This window comes from Tupaia chinensis, unplaced genomic scaffold, assembly GCF_000334495.1.
Source record: "Tupaia chinensis unplaced genomic scaffold, TupChi_1.0 Scaffold000575_1, whole genome shotgun sequence".
Lineage (NCBI taxonomy): Eukaryota > Metazoa > Chordata > Mammalia > Scandentia > Tupaiidae > Tupaia > Tupaia belangeri.
The window spans coordinates 1,201,021-1,227,560 of NW_006160089.1; the positions used below are offsets into that span (position 1 = coordinate 1,201,021).

Here is a 26,540-nt window from a genome sequence, read left to right on the forward strand (position 1 = left end):
AATGAGAGAGCGCTTCACATCGGGGAAGGCATCTCCAGTGGCTGGGCCTCTCTGCTTGGAGGAAAGTCTATGATCATATTCTCTAGTGATGAATTGCTATAAGAAACTGGTCCCTGCTGGAAAGAATTGGGGCAGAAAACGACACTCATCCATTTCCCTTCTGTAGAATGTCATTGCTAAGCACAATCACAATTGAACACAACCAGAGTGACCGCTGGATGCTGAGTGAGTTAAAGGAAAAAGGAAGACCAGTTTTGTCTTGTTATTAAATTATTTAATTAATTTTCTATTATTATTCATTTTAAAGTTTGATCAGAGAGAGAGAGAGAGAGCAAGAGAAAGGGAAAATGAGAAAGCAAATCACCAGGTCCAGGACTGGATCCGTGGTCAGGAGTCCAGCACCTTAACCACCACTCCATCTGCCAGCCCCATGAAGACCGGTTTTACACAATACCACAAACTCAGAATATCCAATACTGTTCCCAGCACCCCACCCTGCTCCTCCTTGAATCACGCCTCTTCTCAGGTCCTGGCTGCATCTGCTCCCCTCTCCACACTGCACTCCTTAGGCAGTAGAGCAAGGAGCTGGAATCACCTAAGCCAGGTCTTCCCTTTTGCATTAACCTTTCTGAGCATCACTCCTTTGCTGTAAAATGAAGATTCTGCAAGCATACATGCATTGTGAGTATTAAGATATAATGGACTTACAGGGCCAGATGGTGGCACAGTGGTAAAACGTAATGCTCTGAGAGGCAACCCCACGTGGGAAAGTTGCCAGTTCAAGTCCAGAGGACTCCCTGAGTACGCTGGGCATGTATATGGTCCAGGGCTGGCTGAGGGGTGGGGGTGGATGACCGCATGGAGACCCCATTGGGGGTGTGTTCTCTCTTTTTGTCTCCTTTTCTCTCTCACTCATGGAAGAAATAAATAAATAAACTTTAATGTAATGAATGTAAAATGGGTAATGGATATAGCAGAGACTCATTTTTTGCTTTTATTTCAGATTTCATCTTTAACCTGGACTATTGCAACATGTAACAACCTTGGAGCTGGTATCCCCGCCTCTATTTTCTTCCTGGTCTAATCCATCTTTTGCATTGAATAATCTTCCTAAAACAAGAGGCTGAATCATGTCCTCCCTCTAGAATGTTTAGTGGCTCCCCACCATTAATATAATAAAGTCCAAGTTGCTTAGAATGATACTTAGGCGTTTTGTGGGCCTAGCACAAGCTTTATTTCCAACTTTGTCTTCTACATGGTTTCAGAGGCCTCAAAACCCATTTCTAAGCCTGGGATATTCTTTATCATATTCTCTAACAAAATCCTTCTACAAAAAAAAAAAAAAAAAGAAGCCCCCCTCCCCATTTCCTGAGGTGCCCTCTGTCAGAACAAATAGCTCTTTCTCTGAGCCTTCCCTGATGTCTAGCCTGCACAGGCCCTGTTGGAGATGTGCAGGGAACAGAACTGCAGATGTGGGATGGCCTTGCTCCCACGAACCTCAGTGAGCCCACAAGCCAGCCCCGATGACTTATTACCTCAGAGGGGCTTCCCACAGTGGGTGGGGCATCACTCTGTCATTCAGCCCATTACGTGCAGCAGTCTGCACATTTCTCTCCCCAAGAGAGCAAAGGTAACCCCCACAATACATCTCCGCACCCAACAGGTACAGGTTTATTTTTCTCCCTTGGTTGTAACTTTTGATGCCTGGGGAAAAGGGGGTTAAGGATGGCACAGTGTAACTGTTCACTAAGACATTCCTCTTTGTCACTTTCCATTGGTGCTGACATCTAAAGATCTTTCAGCTGCTGTCTCACTACTGAGAGAATAAAGACTGAAGGCCCAGCCTGGCCACAAAAGCATCTTCCAGATACAGGCCTTTTGCATTCCTTCTTGGCTTCAGCTGCACCCTCTGACTTTGGTCTCAGGGGCCTCCCTCATACCCTAGGGCCTTCGGATTGGTGGTTTCCCGTTTGGAGTGTTCTCGCCTGGCGTCACCCCCTTGGCCTAGAACTCAGTGCTGCCCAATAGAGCTTTCTGTAAATGATGGGAATAACCTGTTTCCTGTCCAGTTTTGTCCAATGTGATACCTACTCGTGAAATGTGGTCAGTGTGATTGAGGAACTGAAAGTTTTATTTAATTTTAATAATTTAAATTTAAACAGTCACATCAGGGTAGTGGCTACGCTGTTGGCGACACAAGGCCCTCCATCATCTAATACTTTCCCTTCACATCTCAGCTCAAGTATCCCTTCCTCAGCCTGACCGCCCAGACTAGGGTTCCCACTGTACCCTCTCACTGGAGCTGTTAGAGACGCACATCAATATGGAGTGGACCATTCTGTCACCACCAGTTAATATCTGGCTCTTCTACTAGACTCCCCTGTTTCAGAAGGCAGGGACCATGCCTGTCCCCAGTGCTGCCACAACGCCTCACCTGGAGTCACGGTTCTAAGTCTGGCTTGAGGCTGGCTGTGTGCGGGCCCTGCTTTTCTCCCCTGGGAGTTGCCTTAACTGCTTGGTATTAGAGTTGGAGATAGAAGGGTTTGTTCTGTTCTGTTTTGTTTTGTTTTCTGTGACAAATAAGGGCACCCAGCAGCAGCTCTGGAGGGGCAAGAGCACCACATTTTCCTTTCCCCTTTAAGGACTAAGGCAATTTGATTGATTCCTCCCTTCCTGAGTAAACTAGTTCTCAAGTCCCCTGGGGGAATGTCTGGATCTGAAGCGGAGAGAAGGGGCTACTTAGCTTGTTTCCCATCCTCAAGAGCACATGATCTTGGCCCCCTCTGCCACCTTCCCATCCGCAGTGAAAAAAATGGCACATTCCATTGACACTGTTTAAGTGTCTCCATCTTCGCCTTCATTAGCTCCTGCCTCAAATTAAAATAAAAAAGTCTTGATATGTGAAAGAAATCCCACCTCTCTCTCTCTTCCCCCCTCCCTCCCTCCCTCTCAGTAGTATTGACAGGTTCTGAGAACTCATCAGGAGAAGGGAAGATCACCCTATTAGTTACCAAACACATGCCAAGTATGGCCACCTCCTGTAGGAAACTTTTTGAACAACTGGGGTAGGTAGGCACAGTTCTCCCATTATACGGATGAGGGAAGTAAGGCTCAGCCCCATGTCACACAGACAGCACAACACAGGCAGAGCTAAGGCCAAGGCTATACTACTCCTAGGTCTGGGCTACTCTGTGGATCCTCATGGCTGCCAGGGTTTTGTGGACCAGCAAATTAGATTTGTCCCTGATACAAGCTTATTTCCCCTCAACTTAATATGTCTCTATTACTGCTTCCTCTCATTCCTTGCTTTTCTGTTTCTTTCCTGAGAACATGGTTGTACCTTGACCTCAGTTGGCTTTAATTGCTTTTCTGCATCCCATTTTCCCCTCCAAGATCCTGGTTCTCCATGGGGGAGTGAGGACTGTGCTAGTTATGCAGAGCTCCAAGCCAAAGCTGGCTATGACCCTAGAGGCCCAGGCCTCTGCTCCCTCTGTCTCTCTTGACAACTCATGGCTGTGTATAAGTCAGAAAGTTAGAGGCGAGCGCTACAATTCTCAGCAGCTTTTTGCCAGACAAAAGGATCAATTTTCATTATGTGAATGTGCTGTAATGGCTCTGTTGAGCATCTTAGGAACAAACTATCAAATTCTCAAACTGATATTTTGGGGGTAAAAAAAGTATAATTTTAAAACAAAACAAAACAAGGTCCATTTTCTTTCTTTGCCAGACAGAGCTCAGGAGGAGTCTTGAACATACAAATGTACTCCAGCCCCCACCTCATGTTTTAAATCTGAGCACCTCAACATTTGAAACTGAAACAGATAGCAGCAAAGACTTTTGCATTTTTCTATGTGCAAAACTGCCTCCCTCCAAATACTTTTTTTCCAAGTAAAATTGTCACTGTAAGAGTAAGTGAAATTATCTTTGTTTTCCCTATAAAACAATTTAGCTTTAACACCCCCCCCCCACACACACATACACAATTAATATAGCTAGAAAATTCTACCCAAGCTACAGGAGACCAAGAGATCTGAGCTCAAAGCAAATATGTATTTATATTATTAGGTGGTCATTCAATAAAAAGATTATTTCTAACCAAATACGTGCATGCATGCATACACACACACATACACACACACAGACACAGACACACACACATCCTGGAGTATTTTCAAAGAAGGGTTTTCTCCCCATACTTCTGGCAGTTCAGGTTTAAAGGTCAGATTTAAACTATCACCATGTTTCACAATGCAATCTGTGCAGTGCCGCGTAATGAAATGGTTCAGTAAAGGTGCTCCTGGAAATTCTTTTAATTAGGTCTAAGGCTTTTCAGTTGTCAACATGAATAAACCAAGACGCATTCTCTTGCAAATACGATGCACAAAATAAAAACGTAAGTTACCTTTAAAAAAACAGATATGCACTTGCAAAAGGAAAGTTTGCATGTTTTTACAACATAGCCTCCACCAATTTTCAACAACGAAATGTACTGCAAACCAAAAATAAAAGGAGCGCTCAAATACACCTAGGATATTAATGCTTAATTCTAATGGTAAGTATTTGGACGAAGACTAAAGTTAACTCTAACTAAAAATGTTTATTAAGAGACTAATGACTTTCCTCAAAAGCAAAAGACCACTTTCCCATTTAGCTATAATTACTTCTACAGATCAGCAACATCTTGGTCAGATAAGTGAAGGTCCCACAATGATGCCTACAAATTGAATGGCATCTATTCGAAAGGCACCAAAATGCACTTTTGCCCTCAAATCCACTATCTGAGGCCCCAAAGATGAGAACTGCAAGGAACATCATCAAGATATCTGCTTTTCAAAGCTGTGTTGACAAACTAAGCCACATAGATTAAGAAACTTTAGCCATCAGTGCTGAGTTGAATCTAGTGATTAAAATTCACAAAATAAAACTGCAAGAAAATGGTAAGTCCCTTGCGGAAGTTGAACTGTGTTGGAGCTTCTTAGTTTTGAAAAGCTAAACTAGGGCCAGCGGGTGGCACACTGTTTAAGGCGTTGTATTCCTGTATGGCCAACCGCTGTTTGAGTCCCAGACCTGGTGGCTTAAAAATCACAAGTACACAGATAGATAGATAAACAATTTAAAAAAAAAAAAAAAGAAATATAAGCAAAACTAAACAAACATTTCCAATCAACACCAGGAGTTCAGATTCTGATGAACAAAAAAGCGTTCATAAATGCCACTGGCCGTGACTGATGTGGAAGGGGATAACCTAAACGGAGCAACATCAGCATGTAATAAAAATATGTAGTGAATCATTGGCTTAGCTGGTCAGCTACTGAATGTATATCTAGTGGACCTCTGTCCATGAGGGTACAACACTCCACAGTATACCGATGAGCCCTGGGTCCAGACAGCGCCGGGTTCAAATTCTGGTCCAGCTTTGAGCTATTATCAGAATGCCCCTAGGCAAGTTACTTAGCCTCTTTCTCCATCTATATAAAGGGGACAAAGCACTTTCTCCTCCTTTTTTGGCAGGATTGTTATGCAGATTAAATGTCAAGATTCTCAAAGCCCCTAGCACAGTGCCTGGCACACAGTAGGAACCTAATAGATGGCAACTATTCTTCCACACTAGCCCAACTCCAAAGCCAAAATGATGGGAGCTTTCATTTTAGCATAAAAAGAATAATGGGCTCACAATTAACATTTTCTAGGGCATCAATTACCGAAATGTCACTCATTATTCTGAGTCTGGTGGATTTATTTAGTGACCCAAACTCCATATGTATTTGGGAGTTAATGAAGTGCTTGGTGTTTACAAAGATAAAAGCAGGATTTGTCTCTGCAACAGTCCTGGCTGAGTGGGTATAGATTTCCACGCTCGGGGAAGGGGCCAGGCCGGATCCACGGTGGATCACATGGATACGGCACAGAGTGAGATATCTCCCAAGGGGATCTGGGCATCTCCACCTCCTCAGGGGAGGAAAAAAAACAGGAAGGGGGGGTGGGAAGTGTGTATAATAGATGTGTTTCACAGTGTCCCTGCTGTGATGAACAACTTGATCCACTTACAGTTCCAAACACATGATGCATAAAAGAGCTGACAGAAATTCAATTCTTGCAAAGAAAAGCATCTGCTCTCTAGTGGGAACGGCCAAATATTAAGCAGTTTTAAGGCAGGGCAAAGACCTAGAGGAGCACACTTCATTATCTAGATAACTGGAGTAAAGAAATGCAGAGGGTTACAAACGGATGAAAAAGTAGCCAAGATTCCAAGCATTAATTACCCCGAGTAAAATGATTCAAGTTAAATCTTTGTTACGACAAATATTAAACCCAGCTGTGTTTATGTAGCAGTTGTGAAAAAGAAGAAAAAAAGAAATCCGTGTACAATATCTGTGAGCTCTGCCAGTTAATTGAATTCGCTGGCAGCACTTCCTCCACCACGAGCCAAACATCCTCAAAGATAAAATGTAGCTTTTAAACAGACCTGGGGAAAACGGAATCAAGAAATTTCGACCAATAAAACACAACTCTTTACTGGTATGAAAGTAAAGTAAAATTCAGTAATGAAAGGAAGGAAGTCTCTTAAACATTTACTGCATTCCAGAGCTTGGAATTGCCGTTTATTGCTGAGGTCTCTTCTGATGTCCCACAGCGCTCCTGCTCCAGCATCTTTAATGAAGTCCCATAAACCCCCATCAACTCCTCAATTGTTGACAAATCATACACACAAGCTCAGGCCAAGGCTCACTGGATCACGATGCCCCTTTTCTTCCTGCGTAAAATCGGTGAGTCAGGGAGCGGACACTGTGGCCGAGAGTGACCCAGCGCAGAGCAGAAACTGACAGACAATTCCTCGAAAGCACGAGGGGTAAGTGACTGGACCTGGTCAAGGCAATACTGATACGGACTCTCCTTGGCAAACGCTCGCCTGACGCCACGTCCAAAATCTGCAGCTTTGGGGGAGGGAGAACTTCAGATAGATTCTAAGAACCAGGGACGCAACAAGAGGTGGGATCCAAAACTATGCTCAGTCTGGGACGTATCGTAGTACAATCTTATCACATCATTCTCTGGCTTAAATGTCTTAGTTGATTCCCCACTGCCCAAAATATGAATTCCAAACTTGTTTTTATGACCATTCCCAATCTGGTACCTTCTGTCTACTTCTCTGCTCTCCTCTTTAGTTCCTCCCGCCACACACCCGAGTCCCAGCTTTACTCCACTGCAAGTCCTTGCCCAAACACGTGATGCTTTTGTTCACACCTCCAGCCTCCACAGCGTTCCATCCCCACCTCCCAGTGTGCTCATCTCGCCTCTTCCAGGAACAGGGACTGTTTCTCACACGTCTGCATGTCCCTACGGCCAAACACACTGAGCACACACCCAAAAAACTTTGGCTGAATGAATAACGGACGAATAATCTCCATTTTCGTACTGGCTATAGATTTGTCCATTTGGGATACTCTGAACCAGAAAAATCTGGGGGCTCCTGTGGATGGAAGCACAGGGGAAGGTACAAGGCACAAGTAAGGGGCCAGCAGGTGACATGGAGGTTACGGCGCTGGCTCCAACATGGCTGACTGTGCAGTTTGAAACGTGGATTTGGGGGTTTGAAAGATGCGCTGGCACGTGGCCATCTCTCATTCACTCTCTGGTGAGCACATGTGCCCTATAGCAAAAAAGCAAGCAAGCAAGCCCGGGTGGGCAGGGGATCAGCAGGAGATGAGGCATGAGAGGCAGGCACAGACTAGGCTATGTAGGACCATATTGCAAAGCTTGAATGTCACCCAGAGAAAAATGAGGAACCACTAAAGGGTTTCAACTTGGGAGCGGTGTTCACATTCACAAATGTGCCTTCATTTATAGCACTGAAGATGGACGGGGACTGGAGAAGTGGGGGCAAGACTGGCAGTCCAGCCTTACATTAGCTCTTTCGCTAACCAGTCTATGATTCCCGAAAATAATGCCCAGGCCTTAATCAGCTCTGCACCTATTATCCCTAATATAAAACCTGGTGCATAGCAGGTGCTTAGAAAAACCTATGGAATGAATAAACATTTCATTAGAGAATACCAACACTCTATGCATTAACATGGTTGCACTATTGACGCACAAGGGTAGGCTCTCACACCAGCACCTGGGAGCCTCGCAGCCATCTCTAGAATCAGAGTTCTGGCTGTTTGGAGAAACACAGCAGAGAAAAAGAAGCTCTGCCCAGGACTTGAGGCAAACAAGAAGTCTGAAAGCAGGACTTCAGAGTAATAAAGACGGATTATAGCTACCATGTTTTCCTTCCAAAATCTGGCAAGGGAATAATGCAATACTTTCAGTGACAATGATACGTTTGCAAGTTTCATAGAACTTAGCAAAATACAAGGCTTTAACCTTTCTAACCCCTCTTATTTATTTATTTAAGGATAGAAGAAGCTGAGAGATGATCAAATTTGAGACGAAAGTGTACAGGCATCTAGAAGAATGCCAGAGCCATCCTGTCTTCAGCTGCCCTTCACCCATGTTCATATGTCATAAGAATATCAGCAGAGCTGTTCTGAAGATTTCTCATTATTGAAATTTCCTTTTAAAATAAATTTCTCCTTTTAAACATTCATTTTGCCAAGTCATAATTTATATATAATAGAAGGCATACACTTAAAACATGCAGTTTGATAAAGTTTGACTGGTGTATACACCTATGCAAGCAGCAGCACAATCAAGAAACAGATCATTATCTTCACTCCAAAAGGTTTGTTGGCACCCCTTGGTAGTCAGGCCCTGCCTTTTAGAATAGCCTAGCCAAGTAGTAATTGATCTTCTTCTTATCTAATATAAGAGCTTTCATCTACATTAAAAAAATTATTTCTGTGAGAGAGAGAGACAGAGACACAGGCACCCCCCAGCAGGGTGTCTACACCACAATCCACCCCTGGTCTCAGCTGGTTTGGATCACGGGCATGCATGTGCGTGCCTGGCATGCTTAGGGAGGTCTTGGGACAAGAACCTAGGACCTTTCCCATGTGGATTCAGTTGCATTACCACTGTGCCACCACTTGGTCCATCTCTTCTATGATTTTATATAAATGAAATCATACTGTATAGACTTTTGTGTCTGACTTGTTCTGTTCAGTGTAATGTATTTCAGATTCATTCATGTTGCTTTGTGTATCACAAGTTTGTTACTATGGGACACTAAGTAATAAAAAATAAGGAATATAAAACATTGCTTACCCAGCTACTACTTGAAAGACTATATATGGGGTGTTCCATATAGTATTGTTTACTATGAAAAAAGTTGCCACAAACACTCATGTGCAAGCCTGTTTGGACATATATCTTCATTTCTCTTAGATGAATATCTATGAGGGGGATTGCTGGGTTGTATGATAGGTGGTATGTTTTAACGTCATAGAATACAGACAAACTTTTCCAAAGTGGTTTGCACCATTTTCTGTCATCAGCAGTAATGAGAGCTCCAGATTAGTGCCATATATCCTACACAATAACTGTTTAAAGTCAGGTTTATTGAGATTTACATACATTAAAATTTGCCACTTTTAGTGGATAGTTCTATGAATTTTTAAAAATGCATATAGTCATATCGGCATCACCACAGTAAACACACAGAATAGTTTCATCATCCCCACACTTTCTCTTGTGCCACTTCATAGTCCTACTAGCTGCTCAGCTGATTTCTATCTCTATAGTTGTGCCTATTCCAGAATGTCACATAAATGAAAGCTTTCACTTATCATAATGTTTTTGAAATTTATCCATTTTGTTGGCCAGATCAGTAGTTACTTTTTATTGCTGAGTACTACTTCATTTAATGACTGTAGCACTATACGTTTATATGTTCAACAGTTGAGGGGCATTTATTGGGTTGTCAGAAAAGTCATGACTTTTTTCTGTTTTTCTATGCAAAAATGCATCATGACTTCATGACTTTTCCGACAACCCAATAGATTGTTTCAAGTTTTTGGTTGCTAAGAACATTCATGGACATGAGTTTATATGTGCATAAGTTTTCATTTTCAGGAGTAAATACCCAGGATTAGGATTTCTTGGTCATAAAGTAAATATATATTAAAGATACACATTTATAAAAAATTTCTTTCTTTTTTTGGGGGAGGGAGTTTTTGCTGTAGGGTGTGTACATTCACCAAAAAGACAGACAGAGACAGAGAGAAAGCGAGAAATCACTCCCCAGGGGGGATGGGCATGCCACAATCCCTTCTCCATTCTCAAGATCTTGTGGATGCATGCACACGTGCCTGGCGTGAGTTTAAGCCACCGAATCTGGGACTCGAACCGTGGTCAACTACATGGGAGTTCAGCAACATAGCCATTATGCCAACTGCTGGTCCCCAAATTTCTTTATTTTAGTCATACCAATGAGTAAATAGTGACACTTTATTATAGTATTTGTACCCTTGTGACTAATAAGATAGAATATTTTTCATATGCTCATTGGGTATTGAAGTGTCTTTTTTTAAAATAATGTGTATCTTCAAATATTCTTGCCTTCTTTAATCGGGCTGCTTTGTTATTATTGAGTTTTAGGGATTCTCTAAATATCCTGCATAAAAGGCCTTTTTTAGAAATAAATATTGAGAATATTTTTTCTCAGTCTATGATTTTCTTTTCTTTTCTTTTCTTTTTTTTTTTTTTTTGCTATAGGGCATATACACCTGCCAGAGACAGAGAGAAAGGGAAGGAAAGTGATAAAACGCATCCCAAAAGGATGGCCACGCCCTTCCCCTCCATTCTTTGCTAGCTAATTTTGGCACACATTTGTGCGTGCATGCACACGCGCGCGCGCACACACACACCCCTGATATGTTCTTCAAGCTGCTGGTTTGGGGACTCAAATCACGCAGCCAGCTATGTGGGGTTCAGCTAACTTAACCCCCATGCCACTGGCTGGACCTATTTTAAAAATGATGTCTTCTGAAGAAGACAAGCTTTTACTTGTTATGAGGTTCAGTTTATCACTTTTTCTTTTTTAAAAATGAGTTTGTCAGGGACAGAGAGAGAGAGAGCAAGAGGGGAAAAGAGAAATAACCCAACAGGGTGGGATCATACCCTACTTTTTCCTTTACTATTGTGCTTTTTGTGCCTTAGAAATCTTTGTAAATCCCAAGTTTGTGAAGATACTCTCCTATATTTTTCTTTAGTCATTTTATAGTTTTGCTTCTATATTTAGGTCAATATTCTATTTTAAGCTAATATTTGCATGAGGTGAAAGGTTCAATTTTTTTCCCATATGGATATCTGGTTGTTCCAGCACATTTGTTGGGGAAAACAAAACTGTCCTTTCCCTGTTGAATTACTTTGGTGTATTTGTTGAAAATCAGTAGGCCATTTCTGTGTGGATCTAACTCTGGACTCTATTTATTGATTTACTCTATTTATTTATCTATCTGACTGTCTACGCTGTCATAATTACTATAACTTTAGAGTAAATCTTGAAAGCAGGTAATGTAAGCCCCACAACTTTGTTCTTCTTTTTCAACATTGTTTTGCTATTCTAGATCTTTTACATATTCATATACATTTCAGAATCAGCTTGTCAAGTTTTCAAAAAAAAAAAAAGCCATCTGGAATTTGAGTTGGGATTATATTGAATCTATAGATCAATTTAGGGGAAATTAACATCCTAAAAATATTGAATAAAAAAAATATTGAGTCTTCCAATCCAAAACATGGAATATCTCTCCATTTATTTAGGTCTTTAAATTTTTTTTTACGGAAATGTTTTATAGCTTTCAGTATACAAATCTTGCACATATTTTGTCAAATTTATTCCTAAGTATTTTATGTTTTGTATGCTATTTTAAATGGTACTTAAAAAAACCTCATTTTTCAATTGCTCATTACTAGTATATAAAAATACATTTGATTTTTGTGTACTGACCTTATCCTGCATCCTTGCTAAATTCATTTATGAGACTTCTTAGGATTTTCCATGAACATGATTATATTGTCTGAATAAAGCAACTTTACTTACTTCTTTCTAGTCTTTAGGGCTTTTAATTTTTTTTTCCTCAGTGAACTGGTTTAGAACCTCCAGTACAACACTGAACAGAAATGGGAAGAGAAGACATCCTTTTCTTTGTTCCATCCTCCAGGGGAAGTAATCAGTCTTTCACCATTAAATGTGATGCTCTCTGGCATAATGGAGATAACAAATTTGCTAAGACCTTTTATCAGCAGCATTGAATTTTGCCTAAAATACTTTTTTTGAGCTAATGTCTTGATATGGTTTTCCTTTTTAGCCTGTTGGTAAACTAAATTACATGAGCTGATAGATTTTGTAATATTTAGTCAATCTTTATTCTCTTGGGCAGGATTATCCTTTTTATATATTTGTTGGATTCAATTTGCTAGTAGTCTTTTTTTTTTTTTTTTTTTTTTTACACACCCTATTTGCCATAAGGTGTGTGCACTCACTGGAGACGGACAGAGAGAGGGAAAGTAAGTAATAACCCCTGGGAGGATGGCCATGCCTCAATCCCTTGGGTAGACACGCACATTCATCTTGTGTGATTTTCAAGCTGCCAGGTCTGGGATTCAAACCATGGTCAGATATATCAGAATCCAGCACCTTAACCATCATGCCACCTGCCAGCCCAATTTGCTAATATTCTGTTAAAGATTTATTTATTTTTAATCAACATTTAAGAGGCATATTAGTCTGTATTGACCTTTTTCTATAAGTTATTTGTCAGCTTTTCATGTCAGGATAATGCTGACCTCATAAAGTAAGTTTGGAGGTATTCCTCTTACCTCTTCTGAAAATGTCTGTGTAAGATTGTATTAGTTTTTCCTTTTTTTTTTTTTTTTTTTGGTAGAGAGATATTTGCTATAGGATGCACTCACTGGAGAGAAAAACAGAAAGTGAGAAATCACCCCTCAAAGAGAATGGCCACACCACAGTTCCTTCTCCTCTATTCTCGGGATTTTGGGCATGCACACACATGCACCCGTTGTTGAGCTTTAAGCTACAGTGTCTGGGATTCAAACTGTGCTTGACTATGTGGGAGTCCAACGACGTAACCATTATGCCATCTGCTGTCCCAGTTTTTCTTAAACATATGATAGAATTAACTAGTGAGGTTATCTGAGCCCTAAGTTTTCTTTGTAGGAAAGTTTTAATGATAAATTCATAGTTCTTGACTTACAATTATGAAAAATTGTGCTATTTTTTGATTTTCTGTCTTCTTGAGTCACTTTCTGTAATTTGTGTATTTCAAGGATTTTGTTCATCTAATTTGTCAAAATTATCAAAATAAAGTTACTTATAATACTCTCCTTTCATTTTTCCTCATTTTCTTTTTATAAAATAAATTTTTATTTTGAAATTTGTAGGAAAACTGAAAATACAGTACAAAGAATGCCCACTCTCATCCAGTTTCAGATTCCCTTAATACATTGCACATTTGTCAAATTAAGAAATGAGGCCCAGCCATGGTGGTGCATGGAGCAGGGCACCTGGTGGTCTTGGCCGGCTGTAGGGCTTAGGAAAGGATTAGTGTGATGACCTTGTCAAGGATGCCTCTCTCTTTCTCTCAGAAAAGAAAGAAAGAAACTTAAAGAAAAAAGACAAAACTAAGAAATCAACACTGGCACATTATTATTAACTGTACTCCAGCCTTTATTGTGATTTCACCATCTTTTCTATTATCATCCTTTCTCTATTGCAGGAACCAATTCAGGATTCCATATTGCCATGTCTCTTTACTCTCCTCTGGTCTAGGATAGTTTCTCAGCCTTTCCTTTGGGTGTGAGTGTGTGAGTGTGTATGTGTTATGAACTTGACAGTTGTACTGGGCAATTATTTTGTAAAATGTCCCCAAATTTGAATTTCTCTTTTGTTTCTATCAGGATTAGAGTGAGGTTTTGGAAAAGAATACCACAGAAGTGAAGTATACTTTTCATTATATCACATCATGGGTTACGTGATATTTACATAAAATCACTAGTGATGCTCAACTCAATCATTTGGTTAAAGGAGTGTCTGCCAGTTTCTCCACTAAAGTTACAATTCCTTTACTTACTCTATTTTTTAAAAAGTGAATCACTGGGGCTGGCACGTGGCATGGTGGTTAAGGCACTGGACTCCCACATGGCAGGTGGCATGATGGTTAAGGCACTGGACTCCCACATGCTGACAATGGTTCCAGTCCTAGACCTGGCAGCTTGTTTTCTCTTTCTCTCTGGTCCAATTAAAATAAATAAATTAAATTAAATAAATAATTCTTTAAAAAGAAAAAGTAAATCACTAAGTCCAGCTCATATTCATATTGGGTGGAGGGGATATAAAGCCTCTTTTGCAAAGAATACTTGAAGATGTTATTTGAAATTCTTCTGTAGGAAAGACTTGTCTGGTCTCTCTACCAACTTGCTTTTGATTTATGTTTGCATCTGTATTTTTTCCATTGCTTTCCCTTTTTATCTATTTTGTCATTGGGAAAGTCATAATGCATTTTTGTATTAAAAAAAACATGTCATGACTTTCCCGATGATCTAATATTTAACTCCACATTTAAAATACATTTTTTTTTTGTAGACAGCATACAACTGGGTCTTTTTAAAAGATGTAATTTAATAACTTCATTTAATTGGAGTATTTATACCATGTACATTTAATGTAATAATACACAAGGGGTCTTCAAAAAGTTCATGGAAAACATATTATGAAAAAATACTATACATGGACTTCCACATATAGTAACTTTTTTGCACCAAAATAAACTTGTACTTTAAAAAACTGCCTGAGGGCATATGTGCTGGCCAGAGGAAGGGAGTGGGGAGAAAGTATGCATCACCCTCCAATGGGATGTGATTGTGCCACAATCCCTTTTTCTCAATTTCTCCCTCCTGTCGAGATTTTGTTGTTGTTGTTGTTAGAAGGAATGTATTTAAGTATTAAGTAAAGTTCTCTTAACTTTTTAAAATTTATTAAAGTTAAAACTGCCTTTCTTGAAATTAAAAAATGTATTTAAAAAATACCTATTTAGTAACCACAGTAAGCTACATAGCCTCAACTCTGTGATATTTTACAGTATATTCATTCTACCCACAGTTTCATGACTAAAGTCAACTTTTGTTCAAAGATATGTATGTATCAGCTGAACTTACTATTGAAAGTATTTGGATTAATTAAGATATTTTGTGAATCAATACAATGTGGGGAAGAATAATGGAATGGAAAGCAACTGCAGAAACCAGAGACATGGTAAGAGGAAGATGGGAAATGGCAGAGGAAGAGGAATAGGGGAGGAAAAAAAATCTATATACAAGAAACAGAGAAGTATTTGTTGATGATAACATGTATGATTAAGCCACTTTACAGTGTATTCTGACTGGAAAAGCACATTTTGTATGCAGTGGTGATGTCCAGTGAAAGTATATAAAATAAATAAATTAATAAAAAGAAAGAAGGCATGTATTTGGTCACTGGAAAAGTTATGATCCAGTTTTGCATAGAAAAAGATGAAAAATATGTCATGACTTTTCCAATGAAGTAATATATTCACTAGAGACAGTCAGAGGGACACAGAGAGAGGGAAAATGCATCCCTCTCTGGGATATCTTGTCAGAATTTTGGGTACATACACATGTACCAGCATATTTTTCAACACTCCAGAGCCAGAATTCAAACTGCAGTTAGCTATATGTTATCTAGCTCCCTATACGCAGGGCTTAACCACTACCTGCAGGGGACTGGCCCTAAACTTGTCCTTTAATTCTACTTTTTCATGAATTTTTTCAAGTTTTCTCATAGTTGAATAAATCTATCAACTTGCTACCATTTCCATTTGTTCTGTTTTTGGTTCCTTTGTTTTTTTTTTTCTTTTGGACCTTCAATATTGGCTTAATAGTTATATATCTTTGTCTTATTTTCCTATGGTGCACCTCTAAGTTTTACAATACACAGGAACTTCAAAAGGCTTATGGACAATAGTAAAACAAAAATTAATTTTGGTGCAAAAAAATTGAAATTCATACTTATTCATAACACACATTTTTCAATAAATATTTTGAATACCCCCACATACATCTTTAACTTAATAAGTCTACCTTCAAATATTACACCAGTTTATAAATAATGTAAGAACATGTAAACAACATACCTCTATTTTTCACCCCTGCTCTGTCCTTTGTGATACTTCTGCCATATTATTTTATTTCTTTGTGTAAAAATGCACAATACACTGATATTATTTTTATTTTAAATATCCAATTATCTTTTATAGAAATTAAAAGTGAGAAAATAAGCCTTTTATTTAATCATATATACATATATAATATTTACGTATTTACACATATATGTGTATGTTTTCTATTTATAAAATCATATATTTATATATCTATATTTCTAGTTTTTCTTATTCCCTTATCATCCAGATTTTCCTATGATTTTTTCTTCTACTTGAAAAACTTGTTTTAACATTGCTAATACTGGAAGTCTGTTGACAATTATTACCTTTCTTTATTTGCCTGAAAAAGTTTTAATTTTGCTTTCAGTATTGAAGTGTATTTTCACTGGGTATATTGGGCTGTCAGAAAAGTCATGGCACATTTTTTTCTATGCAAAAATACGTCCTGATTTTTCTGACAACCAAATAGAATTCTAATTGACAAAATTCTTTCTTTCATTACTTTAAAAATGCCATTCCATTATCTTCTAACTTACATAGTTTCTGACAAGAAGTCTATTGTAATTATTTCTTTTATATCTTTTTTTCTCCAGCTAATATTATGCTTTTCTTCATCACAGGTTGAAGTAAATTATCACATCCTTTTGTGTGGTATTGTTTAGGTTCATTATGATGTTCACTGAACAAACTGAAAGAAAACTGCCCATAATCTCTCAATATTTCTTCTGCTTTCCTACCTTCCTCAGTTTCCGAGACTCTAAAGACATGTATGTTAGTCCTCTTGTTATTGCATATGGGTCACTGAAGTTCTGTTTATTTTTCCCAGTCTTTGCTTCACATTAGTTTCTCTTTTTTTTTTTTTTTTTTTTTAATTTGCTAGAAGACATGTGACTTGCACGCATGCAAGACAGAGAGGGAGGGAGGGAAAAGAAAGCACCATCCATGGGGCATGGACACACTGAAATCCCTTCTTCTCCATTTCTCCCTCTTTTTGGGATTTTGGGATTTGGAGTATACAAGCACATGGTGCCTGGCATGTACCTCAAGCTACCAAGTTTGGAATTTGAACCACGAGGTCGGCCATGTGGGGTCGGCCATGTGGGATACAGCTGTCTTAACTACCAGGCCAGGGGCTGGCCCCATATTGATAGTTTTTATCGCTCTCTCTTCAAGTTCATTGACCTTTTATTCTGCAGTGTCTCATCTCCTCTTAATTTCATAAGTGACTTTTTCATTTCAGGTGTTATGTTTTTCGCCTCTAGACTCTATTCTTTTTTCTAAAAATTTATTTAAAAACTTTTTAAATTAGAGGATTTCAAAAAGTTTGTGAAACATGGAATTAACATGTAAGTTTATTTGGTGCAGAAAATGCTTAAAATCCATTCATTTACAATAGTCATTTTTCATGAAGTTTTTAAAGACACCATGCATTTATTTTTTCCATTAGAGAGAGAGAGTGACCTCAACAGGGTCCTCATGCTGTGAATCAACTTTAGCCAGATTGGAACATGGGTACACATGCATGCATCTGGCATGAAGGAGGCAGCCCCAGGCCACAAACCCATGACCTTTTATGTGGGTCCAGTTGCATTACTGCTGAGTCACCATATGGCCCCCTTTCCATTCTTTTTATATCTTCCACTTCCTTCTTTGTCTAGTTCAGGTCTTCCTCTAAATCCATGAACATATTTATATTTTTTATAATAACTTTTTAAAATTCATGTCTGCTAATTCTATCATTTTGTCATTTCTGAGTCTATTTCTATTGACTAATTGTCCTCACGTTACAGGCTACCTTTTCTTGACTCTCAACATGTCTTGTACTTGTTAAAATAGGATGCTAACACTGTGAATGCTATGTTGTTGAGTGTTGGACTTTGTTGTCTTCTTTTAAAGATGGTTGAATTTTATTTTGACAGTAGATTAAACTTCTTACACCTCAGGTTGATCTTTTCAAGGCTTTTAAAAAAAGAAATAGGTCTGTTTAAAATTTCTTAGTGAAGTATAACCTATACACATAAAGGTACACAAATCATTAGTGTTCAGCTTGATGAAACTTATGTTTCTCAAGGCTTGGTTTTAAGCTTTGTTAGATCAAGGCTAAAATAACCTTCACACTAGAGCTAATGAGGCTTACTACCGACTCATGGCATCCTCAGGTTTCTAATGATTGCCATTAGTGATCAACAGTCTCTTTACTCTAGCTAGTCAGAACTTGAATAACTTAAATCAGTGTAAGCTCTGAGGCCTGATCATCTTATAGGTCCCTGTCAAGAGTTTTATCCGATACATGGAAAGGTTAGTCAGTTCAGATTTTACCAGATTTTTTGCCAAAAGTAACCAAACCCCTCCTATCTGGAACTCTCACCCATTTTCCCCTCTAATTCAAATGTCTACCCTTTCAATTCAGCAAGTTTGTTGTGCTTTGCAGGGGATCCCCTCTTGGCACCAGAGTCAGAGTAATGCCTCAAGGCAGACAGCAAGGAGGATGGCAGGCCTTACCTCTCTTGGTTCCTTTCATTCGGGCATCATAGTCCTATACTGCCTGCTGTCCAATGTGTGAAAACAGTTGTTTTCATATTTGTCTAGAGTTTTAATTCTTAATGGTAGCAGGATTAACCCAGTTCCAATTATTCCATCATGGCTCAAAGCAGAACCAAGGCCTCTTTTAATAAAATTTCCAGCATGGATGCCATGTTTTGCAAGATTTCATCTACCAAAATAACCCAATCCATATGTGCCTCCCATCCTTTCTCTATCTATTCAGCGACTGCTAGATCCTTGGGAAACAAAGATGAATAAAACCTGATTCCTATCCTCAAAGAACTCACGATGAAAAGGGAAAACCAAAAATGTGTAGTAATCAGTTTAATTATACAAGCAACACAAGGACTGACAGGACATAGAGAAAGATATGGTCGAATGTAGTTGGAGAGGACAGGGAAGGTTTTTAAAGCATAATGTTTGGAGTAAGTATCGAAGAATGAATAAGAGATTAACAGATGGGGTAGGACATTTGGGACAAAAGAAACCCTGTATGCACAGTATGAAGTTATGAAACAACATGTAAGTTTGAGAGAACTACTAACACTTCCAAAAACCTGTAATACAGAGCTTGAGGCAGGGAGGGGAGAGAGCTAAAGATAAGTAAAACAAAACGACACAAAACAAAACAAAATCTCGTTGGAGAATTATATCATGAAGGGGGGCCTTGAATGCCATGCTAATCATCATTTTCATCCATAATTCATCCTCATCAACTCCTATCCATTGTGCTCAGAGGATATATGTTTTAAATATATTATACACATTACATTTAATTCTCACAACAACCTTATGAGGAAGCAAGGACTCAGAAAACTGAAGTAATTTTGCCCAAGACCACAGGCTGGTAGGTGAGGAGCCCAAGATTTAAAGATAGGCCTGTTTGATTCCAAAGCCAACAAGGAGAGTCTACAGGCAATGGGAATCTACAGGCAATGGGAAGTTATGGAAGGATGTTTTCATTTTTAATAAAAAAACAAAACAAAACATGATGTTCACAGAACATTTTTAAGTTGGATGGAAATATAATTTGTGTTTTTATGGAGGTAACTCTGGTGCATGAGGAAGGAGGGTTGAAGAGAAGAGGCTGAAGGTGGATGAACTGGCATGGAGGCTGCTGGTGACAGCGCAGGAGAGAAATAAGAGCTTGTAAAAAGTTCAGGTGGTGTTTAGGAGGGATGGAGAAGAGGATGTGGACTGGCAAGATGTTTAAGAAGCAGAGCCTGTCAGACGTAGTTAACTAGAATGTTTGACAAAGGGGAGACTAAGGTCAACTGCGGATGTGTTGATATACCGAAGTATCAGGTCCTATGCCAAATGGAGGACACAAAGTTGAGTGGGACTGATTTCCTCTTGAGAACTTGACATGCACATAGCATCGCAGATTCCAATCTATGAACTCCACTGAAGTATAAGAAGTACCATATGTACCACATTGCCTCCCCATTACTTGATTCAGAATCTTCAATGACTCTAGAGTCCCATGTTGGAAACCACTGCTGTAGAACATTAACCCTGATACCAACCGGTTTGCAGATAGGAGTCCCATTTGTGCAGGCTAAATCTTGGACATAGAGGGTACTGTCTCTCAACTTTGCTGTAATTATCAGCTATAATTTTATGAACACAGATACCATATACTGAACACTGACAACATGTGAGCACTGTGCCCAGCATTTGATGGACATTGACACTATTACTTGCCACAATAATCCTTGGAGTAGAATGGGTGTTTCTCTTTGAAAGTGGGAAACTATGGCTCAGAAAGGGAAAATAATTTGCCTAAGTTATACTGTTCCCTGAGGCCACCTTATTTATCATGTAAAAGGCATCTTGGAATTTGCCATCTTTAAGATATAGTCATTATCCTCTCCCAAATTGTGTTACTTTCCCCCCAGTTTTTCTGTGCCTGAGTCCTATTGCCCTGTGGTCCCTCTCCTGCTACATACTGTATCACAGCTCGTTTACGTGTCTGCTTCCTCTCCTGGAATATGGTCTTTGAAGATCTACCTCCACTCTGTTGCTCAGTGTCAGCACAGAGATGGGGCAGAGCAGATGGAAGTGGACGGGCCAGCCTCTGGTTTTCAAGCTGCCCTTCAGTCACTGTGCTGTGCTAGTGGTCTTGGCCATCTCTTGCACCTGGTCTATCTCAGGTTCACGTCCACATTCATTCAGCAGTTACAAGGTCCATGTATCAAGTACCCACAGCTTAAAGAGGCCTTTGTCTACTGAAAGAAAATAGGGATGGAAGTCTCAGAATCTGTGGACCAAAAACCTCAGATGATGGCCAGCAGGACCTAAGGTACTGACTACGCACTTGACCACTGATGCGACTACAGCAACCCTCACTCTTGTATGGCACTTGAATTTTGTCTGTCTGTTTTGTTTTTGGTATAGGGCAAGTGTGCACCAGAGAGAGAGAGGGAAAGTGAGAAATAGCACCTCAGTGGAGTGGGGACAGCCATGTCACAGTCCCTTCTCCTCCATTCTCCTCTTGGATTTTGGGCACACATGTACAAGCTCCTGGCATGATTTTCAAGTCACCGGGCCCAGGACTTGAACCATGTCAACCACATGGGAGTCCAACACCTTACACCATGCCACATGCTAGCCCTGTACTTTAATTTTTCTTAAATTTGTCCATTCTTGCTGCCTCCAAGAAAAGCAATGGGCAGAGAGTGGAAACAGAACAGGCTCTGGGGTCACCCAGGCTGAGACTCTGATCTCAGCTCTGCCTTTTTCAGCTGCAGGATTTGTGGCAGGGCACTTGTCCCCTGAGGTTCTTTTCTCCCTGGAAACGGGAGAACACTTGTTCCACATGTTCTACGTTTAGAACAAGATCCCTCTGATACACCAGAGGTACCAGGTCCTGTGGCTTTCCGCCCGTGAAGCTGAGTTCCCATGCTGGCTCCGTCTCTTTCTAGCCCTGCAGGGAACGTGGGAGTAAGGAAAATACCTTTTCAGAGTGGTGCGAGGAAGAGATGAGAGGTCAAGGCCAAGTGCTCAGCCAAGTGCCCAGAGCACATCAAGTGAATGAATGATAGCCACCGTTTAGTCACGTTACAAAAGAAACATCTTTACGTACACAAATGACTCCCTAAATTCTCATGGAGAGGCATGAATTAGAGAAACTTGAACTCTTGTTGCAAGCCATTCTTCAAACCTCCTCAGAACAGCTAAGAACTACAGTTTGCTTTAGTTCTTCCAGAAACCTTGGTCTAAGTACAGGCGACACACTGCCCTCCCAGGACAAAAGCCTGTCCCGTCTCAGCACCATAGGGCCAGGAATCGCCTCCCTTTACTCCAGAAGTCAGACTACTTTCTACATCTTCTAGCGGGCAAAGCAATGGAGGCCAAGCCAGAAACAGCAAAGCCATCCTCACCTGTGCAACCTAGTCCTCATTCCTATGGACAGTGATGAGAATGAGTCTGCTTCACACAGTCGCCAGGGGCAGAATAGCCATGGGCTGGTGGTCAGATGCTCATGTGGCCAGTGTGGCAGCCATCACTCTGCTCAGTAGAACCCTTGTTCAGCCTAGAGCCAAGGCAACAGAGATGTGCCACACTCAGAGCACTGGCAACAGATATGCTTGGGCTTGATAACAGTTCAGGGAAGATGCAGGTTTGAAGCACCCCAAACTGCTCTCACTGAAAACCCTCCCACCCGCCTTCTGCGGTGGTACTCAGGGGAAGCTGTCCTGTTCCTCAGAGACGGCAATGTGCTGGGGAGGGGTGGCAAGACCCCCAGGCTCCCACAGAAAAAGGAGCTGTCTAGACCCACACTGCTTCAGTCTTTCAGATGGAAGTTTTAAGAGTGCAGCAAGACTCAGAAATAAACCACTTTCCAACGCTGCAGAGACCAAGGTTTCTGGAAGAACTAAAGCAAACTGTAGTTCTTAGGCCACAGGAAATCCATGTGGTCTCCTCTGCTATCCCACCCCGACATTCACATTCAGTTCCTTCATGTGAGCTCATGGGAGTTAGCAGCGCAAGGGCGCATTACCCACCACGTCGTTTGGGAGGCTCTGGAGGTCATCGAAGGGGGTTTCCAGGGTGTTGGTGTCCACATTCAGGATCACAACATCATCCAGGGCCATGTTTCTGACTTTCTGCAAGTAAAAAAGTCCAGAAGACAAGTCACTGAAGAACCATCAAGATACAAATATTTCCTCCGGCCATCTCCAGAGAAGGGGAGAAGGGCAGTGACATGTGACTAAGGATCTCTCAGTCGTGGCCCAATGCTGGGTGCTTCACATTTGTTAGCTCATTTAACTCATGAAGACTCTGTGACCGCGCGTGGTCTTGCCACGTCAGGAGTAAAGGAGCCTCCTGGAGGCTCAGTAACATGCCCCAGATCACACGGCTGGCGAGTAAGAGAGCTATACCCCATTCATTTCTTACTGCAGTTTCTAATTCCCTTCCTTCCTTGCCTCCTCTCCCTCTCTCTCTCCTCTGGGGCTCTGGCCCCTGGAACTCTGCCACATGACACCCACATTCAATCCACCCTCTTCCGTTTACCAAGGGCTACTTGCCCCTCACTCTTTCAGATCTTGTCATTCTCGGGTATGGACCACAGTGTGCAAGCTGGTGTCATTCTGGGTGTGGAATACGTATACCAGCTTTTGTCAACAAATTAGTGTTTCCTTTAAACACCATGTAAGGTCATGTTCATTTTGGTTCCGTCTTCCACAGAGATCCAACTGGTAATGCTAGAGGCTCTGGTCATAAGCCATTATTCTACTGGGACAGTAAGAGAAAGCATGAGGGACACTCGCCGACTAGGTGCTCATGCTTAGTGAGGGGAGGAAGGGATGAGGGAGATGTCAGGAATAAGAGACTCCTCTCCTAATCTGGCGACTACCCACAGTTTGAGTTAGCACACGTCTGTGTGTAGCCCGAGTTTTAAACGTTTAATCGTGCTATGTATCCACCACTAGAGTCCATCTTCATTTTCTCCCTACCTACTCACTGCTCCCAATCCCCAATCCTCATTCCCCAGCATATATCAAGCTCTTTCCTTGCCAGTCTTTAACTTCACTTTATCTTACTGTTTAAGCTCCCTTTGCTCCCTTCATCCACACTGGGATGTTTGTGGAAGGGAAAAAGTGCATATTACACCAGGACAACAGGCAAAAAATAAGACACGTGGTCACCCTGTATCTGGGATCAGAGGCACCCTCTGAGCATGCTGCAGAACACTGAGCAGGTATGCACGTCCAAGCACGTCTGAGTTGCCACACTGGGACTGAAATCTGTTAACCTCAGGGCCTGCAGAGGAGCCTTGGCTGGGCTGGGGATATCTTCTAATTCACCCAAGAGTGCCGGGCAGGCTGGCAAAGGAGCTGCACACCCACTGGCTGCCAAAGCCTGAGTCTGCCAATGCCCTGGAACTCAATGATTCCAATGTACTAGAAGCCTATCAGTTCTAGCGCTGTGTTTTACTTACTTTATCTCATTTATTTCTTTTCAAACTCTGTAAAGTGAACATATCACCCTCATCATATGTAACTTGAAAATGAGGTTCAGAGAGGTAAGGTGAATGGCAGAAGTAGCACAGTTGGTCATCTCCACAGGCCACGCTCTGTGCACTGCACCATCCACATCTTTGCCATCAGACACCTCGGACAGAATGACCTCTGCACAGCTGTCACATGAGCTCCACACCCCTCTGCTGCCTGCCTCCCCTACTGGGCTGTGGGCTCCTTCTGGGGCTGGGCTGCTTGGCTCAGCACTGATGAACTCCTGAAGAAACGACTGGCACCTGGTAGGATCTGACCTGGCTAATGGCCACTCTCTCAAGCCAGAACTTGGTACCTAAGGGAACTCTTCAAGATATTGCCAGCATGGGTGGAGCCAGACTGCTCAGAAGCAGTGTTGAAAACACTCCCCAGCAGCAGAATGCTGGAACTCTTCCACTTTACAGACCAGAGCCTCAAACTCCTGCTACTGACTGACTTCTCCAGGCCACTGGGGGGCTGGACCATGGAGCTATCAGTCAACTCATAAACATTTACTAAGTGCTTACCACGGGCTGAGATCCACCGGGGAGGAATAAGATGCTGAGTTTATTCTCCCCTCCAAACCCCAACACTCATATCAACCTCTGTGTTATTTACTGGGCAAAAGCTGTTGGCAAATGGTGATGTGGTTATGATCACACGAATATTGAGTGTTTGACAGGGCACGATTACCACTTTACAGAAGAGAACATTAAGACTCATGGTGAACTGTCCAGGGGCCCTCAGCTGCCCTACTCTGCACCCCACAGGTTAAATGCCTAGCAGTATGCTGGCATGAAGTAACGAAAATAGCATCTACCACTCTCTTCTCATGCATGTCACACGCCAAAGCTCACAAAGCACTCTCACATGATCCATTCATTCCCATCCATGGAGCTAGAGATTACGGGTCACCATGCCCGTTTCAGGGATGAGAAACTGAGGCTGAGAAGTAAAGCAGGTTGCCTAAGGTGCTGGGTCTGATAAAAGGCTTCTCCATCTGTAAAACTGAACTGATAACTGGGGCCACCACCTTCCTTGGCCCACTCCCCCTAGGCTGCCCTGATGGTTAAAAGTAATCCATGCACAGAGCTGGCACAAAGTAGGACTTCATAAGTAACAGCTATTGCTATTACTTTTATAATACACACATCAGCCATGGTCAGGCTGAAAAGCTGTCTGGCAATGGCCTGAGGAAAAAACCCTTCTGGCCCCTTGGGACCTTTGGGCTCACACTTCCAAGGCTGAAACCAAATGAGAGAAGGGGCAGTTAGGGGCTCCACAACTCGTCCCAGGATGCCAGGCCTCAAAGACTGAGCTGAGAGCCGCTGCACCCCAGAATCACCTATTCTGACCTTCTGAAAGGCCCACAACAGAAGTGGGCAGGAGGCCATGGCCCCTGGAGAGACTCCTCTGGGCTGAAAGGCCCAGAGAGTGGGCTGTTGATTCTGGACCGAAGTCGGGCCTTGTTTCTGCATTCCCAGTGGGGCCAGCAGCACAGACCAGCCCTTGTGGGCTCTCCACGGCCAGGCTGGAATAGGCTTTTGATTTCTTCCCACTCCTGCTGGAGGACTTGCGGTTAAGCCGTGTGGAGTGTTTACTTTTTCAACAATGGCAGCAGGCTAAAGAATAAGGAAAACCTAGCCCTTTTTTCTGACTTAGCAGGCCAGGGCCCCCTTAGTAACCAAAACGTGCCAAGCACCAGGCTCCAGGCAGGAGCTGGGTCGGCACAGTTTCCTCTTTCAGAACAATGCTGCCCTCCCGGTGGCAAGGCCTCTTCCAAGGGACTGGCATGGACTCAAGAACCTTCCTGAAGCTCAGTGTTCCCAAGGAAAGAATCAGAGGCCCGCTTGGCCGGATGGTGCCCTAACCCCAAAAGGCTCAAGGAAACAAGGAGACTGAAGAAAGGCATGGAAACTTAAGCTGGGGGTGGAGGAGTGTTGGCGGAGGAAGGAGGTGGGCAGTTCCTGGGTGCCAGCTTGTTTCATCTTAACCATGTCGTGGGGGAGACGGCAGTGTCTCCCTGTAAGGACAAGGAATTGAGGCCCACAGAGGTCACACCAACTACCCAAAGTCACACAGCTGGTGAGTGGCAGAGCTGATTTCTGAACACATCTGACTCCAGAGCTTACCTCTTTCTAAGGATACCCCAAATCCAAGTGCTTAGACTTTAGAACAAGTATCCCCTCAGAGCACGCAGTTACCCTGACACTCTTGGGACCCGTTTCCTTCACACAAACTCGCACTTCCCGTTTGTATAGAAAATGATGTATGCCTACTATAAAACAATAGGCAAGACAGAAAAGTTCAAAGAAGTCAATGACAGTGCTGCGCGGCCTCCCAGGGCCTGCGCCCT

General features: G+C 41.7%; 1 protein-coding gene across 1 annotated transcript in view; it reads right to left on the reverse strand.

Annotated features, from left to right (window-relative positions):
* Positions 1-26,540, reverse strand: part of DENND1A (DENN domain containing 1A) — a 536,048-nt gene that overhangs the window by 184,318 nt on the left and 325,190 nt on the right. The window contains exon 12 of the mRNA XM_027775610.1: positions 22,694-22,795. Within this exon, the coding sequence (XP_027631411.1) occupies positions 22,694-22,795 (102 nt within the window). The remainder of the gene's footprint in view (positions 1-22,693; positions 22,796-26,540) is intronic.